General features: G+C 44.4%; 1 protein-coding gene across 1 annotated transcript in view; it reads left to right on the top strand.

Annotated features, from left to right (window-relative positions):
- Positions 1 to 1,750: 1,750 nt before the first annotated feature.
- Positions 1,751 to 18,534, top strand: part of TEKT5 (tektin 5) — a 56,285-nt gene continuing 39,501 nt past the window's right edge. The window contains exons 1-4 of the mRNA XM_006120648.4: positions 1,751 to 2,514; positions 4,446 to 4,529; positions 9,459 to 9,529; positions 16,479 to 16,622. Of these exons, the coding sequence (XP_006120710.1) occupies positions 1,942 to 2,514; positions 4,446 to 4,529; positions 9,459 to 9,529; positions 16,479 to 16,622 (872 nt within the window). The 5' untranslated portion in view covers positions 1,751 to 1,941. The remainder of the gene's footprint in view (positions 2,515 to 4,445; positions 4,530 to 9,458; positions 9,530 to 16,478; positions 16,623 to 18,534) is intronic.

Below are 18,534 nucleotides of genomic sequence, written 5' to 3'. Positions count from 1 at the left end.
ATCCATGGTACACCCACATCTTGAATATTGCATACAGATGTGGTTTCCTCATCTCAAAAAAGATATCTGGCATTGAAAATGTTTCAGAAAAGGGCAACAAAAATGATTAGGGGTTTGGAATGGATTCCCATATGAGGAGAGATTAAAAAGACTGGGACTTTTAAGCTTAGAAAAGAGGAGACTAAGGGAGGAATATATTAAAGGTCTATAAAATCATGGCAGGTTTGGAGAAAGTGAATAAGGAAAAGTTATTTACTTATTCCCACAATAAAAGAACTGGGGGGCGGGGGGGTCACCACATACAATTAATAGACAGCAGGTTTAAAACAAAAGGAAGTTTTTCTTCATGCAGCGTAAAGTCAACCTGTGGAACTCCTTGCCAGAGGAGGTTGTGAAGACTAGGACTTTAACAGGGTTCAGAAAAGAACTAGATAAATTCATAGTGGTTATGTCCATTAATGGCTATTAGCAAGGATGGGTAGGAATGGTGTCCCTAGCCTCTGTTTTTCAGAAGCTGGAAATGAGCGACAGGGGAGGGATCACTTGATGATTACCTGTTCTGTTCATTCCCTCTGGGGTATCTGGCACTGGGCACTGTCGGGAGACAGGATACTGGGCTAGATGGAGCTTTGGTCTGACTCTAACCATGGCCATTCTTATGTTCTTATGTTCTCTCCTAATTTTGAGCCCAAATTAACTGATAGCGTTTTTCTAGTTTTCCTGACAGTAATGTGTCACTGTAAATATTGCTCATATACAGTAAATTTCTCCAAAATTGAAAATTAAACAGTTTCATATGCTGTAGATAAAAAGCTAAGATTATAATTGTTTCAAAACTGCTGGATTTAAATTCTGAACAATCTGCAGCAATTTAAGGAGTATTGTTTAAGAGAAGGAAATATATCTATTGAAACAAAAGTTTATCTGCAAAATTCCTTGTACGGGAATGAGCCACCCATGGAGATCTCAAAGCAGTGGATTTAAGAAAGATTGAGATAAGACAGAAGACAAAATATAGAGAGAAGAAAGGGGGAAATGCATTTCCAGTATGGGACATTGCTAAACATTTGTAAAAATGAGGGAATAAAATAGTTAAAAGGTGGCAGGAAGAGGTATCTCTACCGTAGAAAAAGAAGTCTCATGTAAAGGCACAGAGGCAAAGTTTTAGTTTTGCTTTGTCTGCGCCTAACCAGTTCTCTAAATCCATTGTATAACTCACTGTACATGTGGGCTACATCTAGACTGGCATGATTTTCCGGAAATGCTTTTAACGGAAAAGTTTTTGTGCCCATCTAGACGCGCTTTTCCACAAAAAAGCCCTGATTGCCATTTTCGCTATTGGGGCTTTTTTGCGGAAAACAAATCTGGGCTGTCTACACTGGCCCTTTTGCGCAAAAGAACTTTTGCCCGAATGGGAGCAGCATAGTATTTCCGCAAAAATACTGACAATCTTACAGGAGATCGTCAGTGCTTTTGTGGAAATTCAAGCGGCCAGTGTAGACAGCTGGCAAGTTTTTCCAGAAAAGCGGCTGATTTTCTGGAAAAACTGGCCAGTCTAGACACAGCCAAGGGGTGATTATGCCAAAGACTGTTTTGCCCTTAAGCATGGCTGGTGTAAGCTAAAGGTTCCCAGGAGCCTGAGCACACATTTGCACTGAGAGCATATGCAGTTAATAACAATTCCCTGCAGTCTTTCACAGCAACCTGCTTCTTCATGCAGGTTTGTTTGCTTGTTTTAACAAAGTCAGCCTGAGCATACTCGAGAATCCTTTGTGGATAATGATGTCCTCTTAAGGCTTTATGACAACATCACCGAGTCACAGAGGATAAAGTGCAGTGGCCAGGAGATACAACCATCCCTCTCTGGGCTCTGAAGCTGCATAGGCTTCAACGTTTGGACTACAGACAAAGTAAGGTTGGGTGCACGTGGGAAGGAGCAGGATGGAGTTCCTTGGAACCACTCAGACAGCCAGCTATTGTGGCCCTAAGAAGAGCTTCTTATTCCCTGAACCAGTCTCCACCAGCACCACTCAGGACAGCTACCAGTCTTACTACCTACCAGGTTACCGCTACCTCAACTCATGGAGACCCAGCCTCTTTTACAGAGTGTCTGCAGTCCCCACCCACTCTGATGAACAAGGAAATATGCGAATCTCTGCCCCTTTGCGGCCACCAACTATACTGCCCTCAGTGCGGTCTGCCTTATATGCTCGCTACTCCCCCCGTGACTGGTACAAGGCAAACACAGTTCAATTCAAGGGGTCAGAGTCCTCCCGGCACTGGGCTGGCCGTCTGAATGCTGATTCCTTGAGATTGATGCAAGATAAAGACCAACTGACTCAGCAAACGCAGGACACCAGTGGAAGGAGCTTAGGACAGAGACTTTCTGACATTGATTTTTGGAGGTCAGAGTTGACCTACGAGCTAGAGTGTTTGCTGACAGAAACACATGCCCTGGAAACAGCTAAGAGGCGGCTGGAGTGTGCTGCTGATGAGGCCCAAAGGCCACTGAAGGTAAGTCAGAGGTAGCTGCCGATATCTAAAGTGATTTGTGGGCATAGAGAAATAAATGGAGTTCTAGCTTAATACTGAGGCTATGTCTAGACTGCAGGCTTCTTTCGGAAGAACCTTTCTTTGGAAGAGACCTTTCTTCTGAAAGAGAGTGTTAAAACACAAAGGCGCATCAAAAAAGCAATCTGCTTTTTCAAAAGATAGCGTCCACACCTAATGGACGTTATCTCACATTTAAGCTGTGATTACTTTGGACAGAGAGTCCACCAGAGCACCTGTGCTTTTTCCTCTTTCCTCTTCTTTTGAAAGAACTCCCTCTTCCCCGTCCAGACATACCTTTTTCTGAAAGAGCTCTTTCAGAAAAACGTTTCTTCCTCGTAGAAAGAGGTTTACCAACACCGGAAAAACCCGTCTGTTCTTTCCATTTGCTTTTGGAAGAATACAATTACAGTGTGGAAGTAACTTAGGTTCTGTCGGAAAAATGGTGGTTTTTCCGACAAAACTCTGTAGTGTAGACATACCCTAAATGTCCTGGCATATGTACGCCTAGCTCTTATGTGTACCAAAACACATCCTAGAGATTGGATTTTGAAGATCAGAGGTCTTAGTGCAAGTTATTTACAACAAAAAAATTGCCTTACCATGGATTTAAATTTTGCTGTTTAGTTTTGCTGTTTATCAAACTCTAAAACATAGCTTCAGAAGGGTAGCCGAGTTAGTCTGTACAGGATAAACTTAAAAAACAACAAATAGCATGTTAGCACTTTAAAGACTAACACAACATGTAGATGGTATTGTAAGCTTTCGTGGGTACAGCCATGTTTTGTTTCATGGGCGCAGCCATGTTTTGTTAAGTCTTTAAAGTGCTACCATACTATTTGTTGTTTTTTAAGTTTATCTAAAACATACGAAGCCTAGAGTTAAGAATTTATTAACTTGTGGAATATTATCTATGAAACTTATTTCTATAAAAGAAACTTGTAGGTAAGTACAAATAGCAAACCAAAATTCAGGATCAGGGTTTTGGGTCCGGATATACGGTATTTAAGCTTCCATTGAGTTCAATGAAAATTAGGAGTCTGCATATATTTGGCAATCTAGATCTTGATCTCCCATACTCAGTTAGCTTCCCTACCTTCAGAAAGTCTCAGAGGGCTAACCATGTTAATCTGTAACTTTAAAAAACGTGGAGTCCTGTGGCACCTTAGAGACGAACACATTTATCTGATAATGAGCTTTCATGGTAAAACCCACTTCATCTGGTTTTACCCAGGAAAGATCATGACCTAACAAATTTGTTAGTCCCTAAAGTGCCACAGGACGTCATGTATCTTCAGAAATACTGTCTGCAGATAGCTATACAATATCTCTTAACAAAACTCGTCCTATGAACAGAAGATTAGTATTATTTCATGTGTTAGTTGTTCAAGACAAGTGAAAGCAACATGTATAGAAGAGATGACCCTGGAAAAGGTTTATAGCCTAATTTCATCTTCCTATTTAACTAACCTACATATGTACAGATCATTCTCTGTAGCATGTAGGTTTGAGTCAGGGGTTTTGGAATGACACAGTGTAAGTGAAGATTGTAGATACAAAGCTTGGATTCAGATTCAAGTTACTCAAAAGCTCAGACATACTGAGGTGTAGCGCCTTGTTTGGGTCAGTCTAGTTATGCAGTTGATTACTAGGCAAAATTATGACTGCAACTTCTCCTTAGAAAACAAACACCAACAGAGATAAGCGTGGCTCTCACATATGCATCCATTATATACAATGAAACTACTCCAAAGTATCAAGTACAACTATGTTCTACCTTATTAGAAGCCTACCTATTACTAATCTGTTTATCAGTCCCTTGACCAGTAAAGTGAAGTTCCTTTGTATAGTGCAATACGAAATTTGATGCAAATTTTCCTCTGGTTTGCTTGCAGGTAGCCTTAGAATGCTTATATAACCGTGAGAAGCGTATGGGGATTGACCTAGTACATGATGACGTGGAAAAGAATCTTATACAGGTATGATGAGACTTCTTATTTGATGAATTAATCTGTAGAAAATAGCTAAAAATCAAAGCAGTGGTTTTTATTTGGAGAAAAACCACAAACTGTCTCTGAAATCCAGTTGCAAGACTGAAGAGGAGGGGGGAAAACTTTAAGTTAAGGAACCCCTACTTATTTTGCAAAATTAATCATGAACATGGTTGTTACTTTTTGGCCTTGATAGATAAGGTGTCAGAAAGCTTTAGAAAGCTACATCACATAAATTCTGTTTTCTTGTCTCACTATATAATTGAGTACCCTGGCCACTCTATCTTGCGTGAAGTTAGTCGATGAGGAGTGACGGGGATAAACACTATGTAGGAGGGATCTAACATAAGTTTATATGAAAGCAACAGAGGTCATGGAAGAGGGGAAGCTGAGGTGGAAGGATGAAACCTCTTTTCTTCTCTCCAGTAGCCATAAAAGAAAACTTGATTCTTGGGGTGTCTCCAATCACTGCTCTGCATCTGGAGCAGTCATCCAGAAAGCTATCTTTGGGCTTCATCTGTTTAGCCACCTTTATGTTAGTGTACTTGCCACTCATTGTGCCCTCTTGTTCCAGGAGCAATGCTTCAAGGGGTCCTTTTCTCTAGCACCTCCTGCAGGCCATCTGTCTCTCATCGAGTGTTCATGAGTTGGCCCTCCAGCCAGTCAAATAAAGATCTAATATCTTCCAAGACTACAGAAAGGTCCAAATACAAAATTCATGAAACGTTACAATACAAAAGAGCCTTCATCCCCCCTCTTGGACTATTCCCCAACTCATCCTTCAGGGTCAGTCTTCATCTCCAACCTGGATTAAATTATCTTGTATTCTGCTTCCCCAGGAGTGGAAGAGAAGCCCAAACTCACCCTCTACTCTCAGTTCTAACCAGGGACCATGTATTCATAGAATCATAAAATCATAGGATTGGAAAAGATCTCAGAGGTCATCGAGACCAACCCCCTGTTAAACTAAATCATCCCAGCCAGGTGTTTGTCAAACTGGGACTTAAAAACCTCCACACATGGAGATTCCCCCACCTCCCTAGGTAACCCATTTCAGTGTGTCACCACCCTCATAGTGAAATAGTTTTTCCTAATATTCAATTTAGACCTCCCCTTTTGCAACTTGAGCCCATTGCTCCTCATTTTTCCATGTGTCGCTACTGAGAACAGCCTTTCTCCATCATCTTTGGAACACCCCTTCAGGTAGTTGAAGGCTGCTATCAAATCCCCTCTCACTCTTCTCTTCTAATAACCCAAATCCCTCAACCTCTCCTTGTAGGTCTTGTGCTCCAGCCCCCTAATCATTTTGTTGCCCTCCGTTGGGCTGTATAAAATGCGTCCAAATCCTTTTTGTAATGAGGGACCCAGAATTAGATGCACTACTCCAGATGTGGCCTCACCAGTGCTGAATAAAGGAAAATAATCTTTTTCCTAGCTCTGCTGGCAATGCTCCTATTAATGCACCCCATTATTCCGTTAGCCTACTTGGCTACAAGGGCCCACTGTTCACTCATATCCAGCTCCTCGTCCACTGTAATCCTCAGGTTCTTTTCTGCAGAACTGCTGCTTAGCCAGTCCTCATTCAGCTAGTCCTCAGCCTGTGGCAGCACTTGGGATTCTTCTGTCCTATGTGCAGGACTCTGCACTTGTCCTAGTTGAACCTCATCACATTTCCATCCACCTTACAGTCCATTTTTCTAATCCATACTTTTTTTATTTGCTGGTAAGAATACTGTAGGAAACCGCATTAAAAGCTTTGCTAGGGTCAATGTATATCGCATCCACTGACTCCCCCATGTCCACAGAGCCAGTTACCTCGTCATAGATTAGGCAATCAGGTTTGTCAGGCATGACTTATCCTAGGTGAATCCTTTTTGACTATTCCTGATCACTTTCCCCTCTTCCTCTGCTTCAGATATGCTGCTGTTTTCCTGGCCACAGGTCCTGTGCCCTTGCTACCTGGGATCTCTGCTTCCCAGGCTTCCTGCAACCAGACCTGCTGCTGCATAGGGGTCTGGCTGCCAGCTGCAGAGCTAGGGGGCAATGAGGAGCATGCACGGGGCAAAGGCGGGGGGTGGGGAGAGGGGTCCAGCTCAGCACTCCTATTCCAAAAACTGTTCTAGCATCAGTACAGGAGCCTAATGATGCTATCTAGCTCCAATCCACTCCCCTCCCCTCCCCTCCCCCGCCACCACCAAAGTAGGAGGCACTTAGTCACAGGTGCTGTAACTGGCGCTTAGCTCCCTCATGATGGCCCCTTACACCTCTCATCTGGGAAAAATATAGCCGCTCTTGAGGGTGTATCTACATAAATCATAGTGTGTGTGATTGCAGCACATGTAGACCTATGTAAGCTAGCTTCAGCCTTGGTAAGCATAGGCATTGCTAGTGGTGAAGTCAGAGCAGCATGAACTTCAGCATGGTATAAGAATCCTCTTGGGATGCTGGGTAATTACTTGGGTGGCTGGGCCATACTGAAGCCCATGCACTTATGCTTCATTCATCAGTACATGAGAGAGCTAGATTAAAGCTAGCTGGGATAAGTCCTGCAATTACACTCCCTGATTCCAGTGCAGATATACCTTTAGCAAATGGTGGGCTGCAAGAGCTGGAGTTTGAGGTAAAAACAATAACCTTATTCTTAAGAAAGCGCTGGAATGTTTTAGTGCATTTGGATACATGTTTAAATCTGAGGAAGGGTGACTTACATAATTAAGCTCTTTGGAGCAACGCAGTCTTTTTGTCCTGTTTTGTCTAGTCTTTTCGTCCTGTTTGTGGAGTGCCTGGCACACTGGGGTCATGATCTAGAGCAGGATTCCTAGATTCTATAGTACTAAATTCTGGTTCTTTTAAAATTCAAACTGTCCCTGTATATATTTTCCCGTTGGAAATCCAGTCATAGGAATTTGCAGTATGAAGACAACTGTCATTTTGTTCAAAGCCTATGCCCTTATGCAGTCACAGTGATGGTATGTCTAGACTTCATCCCTCTGTTGGCAGAGGGATACAGATTAGGCAAATCGACATTGCAAATGAGGCAGGGATTTAAATATCCTGAGTCTAATTTGCATAAAATGGCCACCGCGTTTTGCAGACTCAGCACTTTGTAAACCTGTAAATCTCCTTGAAGGAGGCATAAAGGATCTGTCAAAAAAGGCTTTCTTTCTCGACAGATCCTCCTCTAGACTGCTGCTTTTTGTCGACCTGCCTAATCTGCATCCCTCTGCCAACAGAGGGATGAAGTCTAGACATACCCTCAGAGAGAAGAAGGTCTGCTAAAAGGCTCTTTATAATTTAGCATCTGTAAAGATGAACCTGTGTGTTCTTAGAGGCTCACATTACCAGAAACTGAGAGGCATTGTCATGGCAGGACAGAGTTAAAACTGTTCAGGTGACTGAATTTCTTATTTTCCTATGATTATTTTTTTATATTTTTTAAAATTGGGGCATTTTCAGTTTTGCAACATTTATGATTTTTACATCCTTAAGTTTAGAAGATCAGACTTAGATTATGTCTACACTTGCAGTTGATCAACAAAATTTTTGTCACTCACAGGTGCTTAAATCCCTCCATCCACCACCAACAAATGTTTTTCCATAACAAGTGGAAGCAGGAACACCGCTTTGTTGGAAAGAGCACTCTCCTGCCAACAAAACAAAAGCCACTCATGGGGGCTAGAAGTATTTTGTCAGCAAAAGTGCTCACGAAAATGATTTACACATGCCAACTTTTAATGGCAGAGCTGTGCTAACACAGCCTTGTTGCTAAAAGCTGTGTAATGTAGACACAATCTTAGGGTACGTCTAGACTACGTGCCTCTGTCGCCAGAGGCATGTAGATTAGGCTACCAGGCATAGGAAAATGAAGCAGCGATTTAAATAATCGCCGCTTCATTTAAATTTACATGGCTGCCGCGCTGAGCCGACAAACAGCTGATCAGTGTTTGTCAGCTCAGCGCTGTAGTCTGGACACGCGGGTGTCGACATCAAAGGCATTTGTCAACCACCCAGGTATGCCTCCTGGGATGAGAAATTCATGTCAAGAAATTACTATCTTCCAAAACCACACTGAACAAATACTTTAAAAAAAATTGAAGGTATCTTAAAAACTTCTTAAACCAATTAAGAAAATGTATTTAGAGTTTTGTGTAAACTCATGCATATAAGACTGTATCTTACAAGCTTGGTATGAAGGATACACGTGGATTGAAGAGCAGTACAAAGGCAAAATTAAATTTGTTTGGGAGACTCTTACTCTGGTGTTTGCATGGTTTCCAATATGGTTTATTTGAGTTTGTTTTTTGAAGCCAAGTGAACTTCAGCTTTGAAGCTCTTGGCTATTATTAGTCCTTTGAAAGAACGCTACAATAGTATTTGTAAGGAGTTTTCACCTGAAGTGAGATTTTTCTGAAACTAAACTTAAGCTTAACACATTTTTTTTCTGCTGGAAATGTGAATGAGAAGTTAAGGAGTGTGGGTTAATGGTCCAAACTGTCTCTAGCATGCCCAAGTCAAGCAGAAGTATAAGCTATATTTTTAGGGAAGTCTTATATACATATCTGCTTGTTATTATGTAAGAAGCCTTAAACACTAAGGCTACGTCTAGACTATATCCCTTTTTCATAAAAGGGATGTAAATTAGACGTATCGCAATTGCTAATGAAGCGGGGATTTAAATCTCCCCCGCTTCATTAGCATAAAAATGGCTGCCGCTTTTTTTCGGCACGGAGCTTTGCCAGAAAAAAGCGCCAGTCTAGACGCGGATCTTGCGGAAAACAAAGCCATCGATGGAGCCATGTAGTTTAGACGTACCCTTAGATATGTGATGTATTTGTTCTGCAGAATACCTACGTTTAAATTAATTTGAATCAATGTATATAAATTAATCATAGTGACAATTGACATTTTTCATTATAGGAGGTTGATTTGTTCAAATCTTGTCAAGAAAGAATGAGAAAACTAGCAGAAAGAATTGATCAGCAGTTGGGGTGAGTGTTTGCTTTTAAACCCCAAGTTTTTGAAAGAGAAAGTTATTCCAGTATTGCCAGATATTTTTAAGGTGGAGTGACAAGCACAAAGATATACTAAAGTGTTGAAACTAAGTGGATGCATATTTTCTAATAGTTTATTTGGTGAAAATTGCAGGTTTGAGAACCACAGCTGTTTGGGTCTGTCTACACAGCAACATTATTTTGAAATTACTAGTGTTATTTCAAAATAACTTAGGGTATGTCTACACTAGCTCATTAATTCAAGCTAGGTAGGCAAATCAGGCAACTGCCCACAGCTACACACGGCAGTTTAAAGTTAATCCAAACTAAGTCTTTAGTTCGGATTAACTTTAAACTGCCGCGTGTAGCCACGGGCAGTTCGTTCAAACTAAGCGGGATTTAAAAATGGCAGCCAGATGGGAACATGCAAATAAAGCCAGGGATATTTAAATCCCAGGCTTCATTTGCAACTTCGGTTGCCTGATTTGCCTCCCTAGCTCAAATTAACGAGCTAGTGTAGACATACCCTTAGTCTATATCTACACAGCAGGCAGTTATTTGAAAATAATGTCAAAATACTATCAAACTTAGAGGACTTCTTACTCCAACTCCTGTAACTCTCATTGTATGAGGAGTAAGGGAAATCAGAGGAAAAGTGCTCTGTTTCAAATTAAGTGTTGTGTAGAAGCTCCCAATTTTGAAATAAGCTATTTCAAAATAATCTACACAATTGATGTAGCTCAGTTTGCGTAGCTTATTTTGAGTTAAGCCCTGCTGTTTACATGCACCCTTTGTGAATGAGGTAAATAATATTGTCTGGAAGGAAAAACACAATTTTCCCCTAAAGCTAAAACATTTCATTTTAACATTCATTTCAATATTTTTTAAATTAAATGTTTCAACTCTTTGATTGTAGATGTTTCCAGATAGATTTATCTAATAAATCAAAAAAGGCAATAACATAAAACACAACAAAATATTACATTTTGTGTCAGACAAAACATTTGTCAGATTGTTTTGTTTTTATTTTGTTTTATTTTTTGGTTGATTGGAAACACGTTAGACTGTTTGGCTTGACTATCAATGCAAAGATCATGTATTTGTCCTGCTTCCATGCGAAGTACCCTCAATTGCCAATTCCCATTGTTAATTAGTCAAGTGCTTAGTACCCTGAAAGACTAAGCCCAACAATCTGAAATAAGAGTCCCTTGATATCAGAGGAGCTACCATCAATTTGGTGTTGTGTAGGGATGGCAGATTTGCAAAAAATTTAGTGGTACCCAGAATGCCCAGAGCCCACACCCCTCCTTCACTCAAAAGTCCCTTATTTATTGTTCTTGTAAATGGCACAGTTTTGTGAATCAAGTTGAGGAGCATTTCTGACACATTATTGCAACACTCAAAATAATTTTATATTTAATATTGATCAAATAAAATCAAAGTTTCTATTTTGGTGGGATGAATTTTACCCACTTCTATTGGCTGTGATTTTTAAGTTAGCTTTTCTATAATTTTATGACCAAATATAGAAGATATAGATTATAATGTTTCAATTGACAAGTATTGATAGAAGAACTATTGCTCAGTTTAAATATCAAGTTATTAGCAAATTTCTTACTACTGAGAAAAATAGGGTCTTGATCTTTCTCCATCCATGTCTGTCCCACTGAAGTGAAAGGACTAAGTGTTTCCCTCTTTGGAAGAAACAAAAGGAAGAGAAATTATTCTAAAAATGCCATGTGCTTAAGAGAGCAGAGATGAAGCCTCATCGCCTCGGCTTTGTCTGCACTGCAGGCTTCTTTCAGAAGAAGCTTTTTTTGGAAGAGATCTTCCAAAAAAACTTCTTCCAAAAGGGCACATCCACACACAAAAGCACATCGAAAAAGCAATACACTTTTGCAAAAGAGAGCATCCAGACTGACCGGACACTTTCTTGCATAAAATGCCACCTGGAACCACTTCAGGCAGGGCTTTAGGTCACCAGTTGCTTCTGAGTGCTGGTGCCAGAGCCTTGCAGGGACATGTGCTTAAAGGGACTCCTCTGGACACCTATTTTTCTGCTTCTGCTGCATGCTTGGCTACCTCTTCGAGGGACAGCAAAGCTCTTGCAGTGTGTGCTGTGGTTGCCCAGCTTTTTTGTATGCCACAGCTTTTTCCTTTGTACCACTGAGCTGGAGCTGACCCTAGGCATACAATGGCACCACATGGCCATGCTGCAGTTTTTGAAGCACTTTGTGCAGGCTGCCTTCCTGGTCTTGACAGAGCTCATTCTTGGGACCCTCTCCGTGGCTGTGGGAGCAAAACACTTGCAGCTGCATCCCACAGTGGAGATGCATTTCTGGAGGCTGGACACCAATTCCAACTGGTGGGACTGGCTGGTTATGGAACAGTGTGACGACCAGCAGTGGCTCCAAAACTTTTGCATGTGGAAGGCCACCTTTTTTGGAGCTGTGTGTTTGACTCGGCGCCACCCTCCGGAGACGTGATATCCACCTGCGGCCTGCCATCCCCCTGGAGAAGCAGGTTGTCATCGCCATATGGAAGCTCATCACCCCTGACAGCTACTGGTCGGTGGGCAACCAGTTTGTAGTGGGGAAGTCCACCGTCGGGGCCCTCCTCATGGAGGTAAGGTGCCCTGGGGCTGCAGTCCCTGCACGGGGCAGGGGAGAGTCCTGGAAAAGGGGTGGGGTGAGGGTGGAGGAGAAGCCCCATCCCCGGGGGGTTGTGCCATCCCACTCTCACATAGACGTGCTGCTGTGGGGGGGGAGGCGGCCTCATAAGGGGTGGCTCCTTGGGTATTGGGGGGCAGAGAAGGGGAGCAGGGCAGCCACCTCCCAAGGGATCAGCCCCTCCCCCTCATCCTCTGTTTTGTGTGTTTGTTTGTCTCCTTCTGCAGATGGTGAGAACCATCAACTCCATCCTGCTGCGGAGGGTCGTCCATCTGGAAGACCTGGACATGACCATGGCCAGATTTGCTGCCTTGGGGGTTCTGAACTGTGGGAGGAGCCATTGATAGGACCCACATCCCGATCTGCGCACCTCAACATTGAGTGGCCCAGTACATAAATTGAAAGAGCTACTTTTTGATGGTGCTGCAGGCCCTGGTCGACCAGTTGAGACACTGTACAGACATTTTTGTTGGGAGGTGCCTGAGTCTTCAGAAACTCCAGCCTGTATTGCAAGCTGGAGGTGGGCACATTTTTCCCCTGCTGTGACTTTGCTGTTGGGGATGTACAGATGCCATTGTGCATCATGGGAGACACAGCCTAACCTCTCATGTTGTGGCTTATCCAGGTACAGTGGCCACCTGGATCCCAGCAAGGACCAATTTAATGCCCACCTGCACTGGGCCAGGATTCAGGTGGAGTGTGCCTTTAGCCACCTCAAGGCACGTTTCCAGTGCCTACTGACCTGCCTCGATGTGGGGGAGCACAACATTCCTGAAGTGGTCGTGGCATGTTGTGTCTTGTACAACATTGTGAAGAGGAAGGGGGAGGCCTTTCTCTCAGGGTGGGGGACAGATGCTGGCCACAAGGGGCAAGCATTTGAGCAACCAACGACAGCTGCCAGCCAACAGGTCCATCAGGCTGGGGTGTGCATCTGGAAGACCCTGAGGGAAAGGTTCTATCAAGGACCTCAGTAAATTTCTCCAGGGCCTCCTCCATAGGGGCCTCTGACTTGTGGACTTATCCATTCCCCTCCCTTCACCCTTTCCCTGACCTCTCAATAAACACACCTGATTGGTTTTCCAAAAAATGAAGTCTGTAATTATGAAACATTCAGAAAAGGTGGGTGGGGGAGGGGGTCTCCTAAACTGGAGGGAAAGGCGGGCTCAAAACTAGAAGGGGGAGGGGGCTCAGGGCTGGGAGGGGTGTGGGTGGCGGCTCGATGTGCCACCTTGGATGAGGGGACCTCGTCAGAGTTGAAGTTGGAGTTGGGTGGGTCTGGGGAGCACAGGATGGTGGTGGTGGGGGGGGAGGGGAGTGAGGTCAGGGCTGGCAGTGGGAGTAGGGGGAGAGGGCACAGGCATCACTTGGGGAGGAGGCATGGGCATTGCTAGGGGAGAGGGCATGGCCATCACCTGGGGAGGGTGCAGAGGCTAGCAGGGGAACAGGCAGAGGGGAAATGGGCATAGCTGGGGGGTCAGGATGGTGGAAACCAGGAGCAGCAGCATCAGGCAAGTGTGCCATCATGTGTGACACACCACCGCATCAACTGGTCCCATGTGCAGTTCTGCCACTCCAGTCTTTGCAGATGTTGTGTGGCAGGTCTGGTGGATGTTGTGCAGGACACTGATGTGCTTGTGCATGAGGTCTTCATGGACCCTGGCGCGCCTTCGGGTCCCCTGTGCTCTTGTGGGTGTCAGCAGTGGTGTGGCTCGGCCCTCAGTCCTGGCTGGTCTGGCTGTGGAGAACACATAGAGGGAGAGGTGGTCAGTCATCCATGCAGACACTGTCCCTGAGGCCGTGCTCTCCTCTGTGAGCAGCAACAAACAGTCCATGGCCCAGAGGCCCATCAGGCCCAGCCTCACAGGGGCCCCGACATGCCCAGAGGACTGTGCTGCCCACTTCCCATCCCCCTCCCGCACCCCGGCCCACAGACAAGCAGGCAAGGGAAGTGTCTGGCCACAGTGGGATCCCCTCATGGGCAGCAGAGCAGCTGGGAGCAGCCTGGGCCTCCCTGGATTCCACACACAGGTGCAGCTCATAGTGCTGTCTGTGGGAGCGTGCTGTGTGTGGCACTCCTTGGTCTGTGTGGGGTCGTGCCTGCACCCTTGTTGTTAGCCTGCTTCAACCTGGCCTGCCGCCCCTCCCCCCCCCCGCCTTTGGCAGGACGTGTGTGGCCTTGCCTGAGCTTGGCAGCAGGATCCAACCCATGCTCAGGGGCTGGGATGGTGGGTTGTTTGGAGGTGTCGTGTTGCTGGAGGGCATGGGCGAGCCACTTGCGGATCTCCAGGAAGGTGTCCTTCCGCATGTGGAAGTTCTGGAGCCACTGCTGGTCATCCCACTGATCCATGATGATCTGGTCCCACCAATTGGAACTGGTGTCCCGATGGCAGACGTGTACTGGGGAGGTTGGAGGGGAATGCGGGGTAGGAGGAGCGCCCGGGCTGAGGTGAAGAGGTGCCCCAGTCTGAGCTGGCCATCTTGGCCCCGCCATGCCTTGAAGACGGCCTGCATTAACTGTGCCAGGAGGTGCAGCAGGAGGTCTGAGAGCCTGACACTTCAGGTCTGGCTCCATGCTGGAAGTGCTGTGGCATCCACAAGGGCAAGCAGAGCACATGGTGTGCGTTTGCTGTCCCTCAAGGAGGTAGGGAATGGAGAAGGGCCTGAGACACGGGTGCAGAGGGGAGCCCCTTTCAGCGCAAGCCTCGGATAGCCTCAGGCAGCAACTGCAGGAAGTGACTGCTGTCCTGACGCCCTGCCTGGAGTGCTTCCAGGGGGAACCTTAAATATGATTCATGGTTTAGGGAGTGTGGACACACTATGTCAATATAGATCTGCACTATTTAGATGGGGATTTGTAGTGTGGATACATTATTTCAAAATAGTTATTTCAGGAGCTATTATTTTGAAATAACTTATTTCAGATAAATCTTGTAGTGTAGTCATAGCCATAGTTGAGGTAGCTTGTTCACATTAAGGGAGCCTGCCTTGGACTAATTTTGAGGCTTCCCTGTAGTATGGACATGCTATTTCAAAATAGTTATTTTGGGAGTTATTTTGAAATAATTTCCAAGTGTAGACATGCCCTAAATTAGCTGCTATCACTCAAGAAAGAGATCTTGGTATGATTCTAGATAGGTTTCTGAAAACATATACCCAATGTGCAGCAGCAGACAAAAAAGCAAACAGAATGTTAGGAACCATTATGAGAGGGATAGATAATAAGCCAGAAAATACGATAATGCTTCTATATAAAGATTTGAATATTGTGTGCAGTTCTGATCACATATTCTAAAAAGAATCATATTAGGATTGGTAAAGATACAAAGAAGGGCAACAAAAATGATTGGGGACATGGTACTGTTTCTATACAAGGAAAAATTAAAAAGACAGGGACTGTTCATCTTAGAAAATAGATAAATAACGGGGGCATATGGAAGAGGTCTATAAAATCATGAATGATGTGTGCGCCGGGTTGTGCAGGGCCCCGTGGCTGTCGGGGAAAGGGTGCTGCTAGCTGGCGCCGCGGGGCCGGCGCTGTGGGAGGCGGGTGCATGGCACCTGATGGCAACTATAAGGGATGCTGCGCACCCCTTACAACTGCCATCAGGCGCCCCCCATTGGTTGGCGCCCTGGGCAGCTGCCCAGCTCGCTCACTCCTCAGTCTGGCCCTGCCCTTTATTTAACACAAGAACCAGGGGTCACCCAATGAAATTAATAGGCTTAAAAGAAACACACAATGCACAGTCAATCTGTGGAACTCATTGCCAGGGGATGTGGTAAAATTCAAAGGTATAACTGGATTGAAAGTAGTAAGCAATGGAGGATAGGTCCATCAATGGCTTTTAGCCAAGCTTGTCAGGGACACAACTCTTTCTGCATAACCCTAAGCCTCTGAGTCCTAGATTCTCAAAGTCAATGACAGAGGATTGATCACTTGAAAATTGACCTGTTCTTTTCATTCCCTGTGAAGTATCTGGCATTGGCCAGTGTTGGAAGACAGGATACCGGGCTAGATCCACCATTGGTCTGACCAATGTTCTCATAGGAGAGAGAATGTGTCATAGCTACCATTTCCCTAAAAGTGCTCTCTATCCCTATGTTTGGGCAATAGGCTCAGACTGTCCATACCACTCACAGAGGCCTATGGTCTGTAGAATCAGGTGGGCAAAAGTCAGGCTATACAGGACTGAAATGAAAGGAACCAGTTTGTCTGTAAGCAATGCCAAAGTAAAAGTGCCGATTAAAGTTGGATTATATTTTAAACTTGCTTTTTGCAGCATCAACAGAGATGCACAGCACTCACTAGAGAGGGATCTTTCTGACAAAAACTCAGCACATTTTATTGATGAGAAATGTTATAACTTGAGGAATACATCAGACAGCATCAGCTTTTATCATGGAGTGGAAAGAATAGATGGAACGTAAGTATGAATAGTTATAGTACTCTCTATACCTTATATGCTATCACCCCATACCCTGTGCAAGCCTTAATGTGCATCAGGAGCTCTCCTCTCCTTTAAGAAGTGATATGGAAAGAATAAGAAGTGGCCTTTTCATCAAGTGTGCACATTTTCCCAGGGAGACCCTGAGTTATTTCCTGCCTTTCATTTATTCCTTCAGAAGCTTCCAGGTATGTCTACAGTAGAGCAAAATACAGCTCACTCAGGCCTGTGGGGCTCAAGCCTCAGTGCTATTAAATTATAGCCTAGACCTCAGGCTTGGACTGTTGCCTGGGCTCTGGGATCCCAAAATGGGGGAGAGTCTACACTCTAGTAGTTCAGCGTAGATGCTACCTACACTGGGTTTCTCCCATCGGTGTAATTAATCCACTTTCTGGAGAAATGGTACTTTGGTTGATGGAAGAAATCTTCTGACAATCTAGCTCTGTGTGTACTGATGAATTAGATCTCTGAGCTTATCAAATTTCTTTAAACCTTTCCATTACATTGGCAGCAATGAGAAAGTTCAGCACAGCTCTATCCTTACTATCAGGGTTTAGATATTCCAATTTTCAAAAGCTATGAAAAAAGAAAAACAAAGCCAGCTTAACCATATCACTGTGGGGGGAGGGGGAGAGGGTTTCACATCCTGAGCAAAATTGTTGTATCCAACTAACTTTTTTAGTGTTGGACTGGCATAGAACTGGACTTAGCTCCCTCTGGAGGTCATTAACAGCCTACATTAATTTGGCAGAGGAAAGATTAAATACTTACCAATAATGAATCATACCCACCAGAGTTTGCTGGCAAAGCCTCTTTGAAAGCAGAGGTGGCACACACAGGAGCTGGAGAACTTTTATCTTCAAGTCCACATATCTGAAATTCTTTGTTTCTTTTTAAAGAACATTAATTGAGGAAGCAATTGTCATGAAAGCACAGTAAACATTATTCTTGGAGACCTGTGGGATATTGGTCATCTCTGGTGCCAGTACAAAACGTAGCCTGTCTTATAGCTAGAATGATCCTTTAAAACTATCACAGCGATTCATGTAGATTTTTCCCACTGTTTGATTCATATAGATTTGCACCCTTCAACTAAAAAAATCAAAGCAAAATTCTGCTAGCCCTGCAAAGTGTGATGCAATATGGGTCACAGCCATGCAAACACACATCAATTTCCATATAATAGCCCAGACTTATTTGAGAAGTAGATCTCTGGGCTTGTCAAAAAAATTTGAACCTTCATCTTAAATTGGTAGCAATGAGAAAGTTCAGGACAGCTCTACCTTTACTGTCCAATTTTCAAAAGCTATCAAAGGGTACGTCTACACTACAACGTTAATTCGAACTAACTTAGTTCGAATTAGTTAATTCGAACTAAGCTAATTCGAACTAACGTGTCTAGAACTAAAAACTAGTTCGAATTAGCGTTTTGCTAATTCGAACTAGCGCGTCCACATTAAGTGGACCCTGAACCAGGCTTAAGGATGGCCGGAAGCAGTGCCGGAAGGGCATCAGAGGAGGACTTAGAGCGTAGAGATGCTGTCTCAGGCTAGCCGAGGGCTGTGCTTAAAGGGTCCCGACCCCCACCTCGGACAGACAGTTCTCAGGGTGCCCTGCTTGCAAAGCAGTCCTGGCTTGGATTGCCCGGACTACCCACACTGGGCACATCACAGCACTCGGCCATCAGCCCGGCTGCACTTGCCGCAGGCTGCCACCTGGGGAGAGGGAGTAATTGGGGGGGCTGCAGGAGAGCTTCCACCCCCAGAAGCCCGCAGAGCCAGCCCAGTCCTCCCCATCGGGGGCGCGTACCCCATTCCTCCCTCACCTCCTTCCACTTACCCTTCCCTAGCCCCTCTTCTTGATGTACAAAATAAAGGACAATTGTGTTAAA

This window comes from Pelodiscus sinensis, chromosome 16 (genome assembly GCF_049634645.1).
Source record: "Pelodiscus sinensis isolate JC-2024 chromosome 16, ASM4963464v1, whole genome shotgun sequence".
NCBI classification, from domain to species: Eukaryota; Metazoa; Chordata; order Testudines; family Trionychidae; genus Pelodiscus; species Pelodiscus sinensis.
The sequence above is the reverse complement of the archived record's forward strand: the minus strand, read 5'-3'. Positions and strand labels throughout refer to the sequence as shown.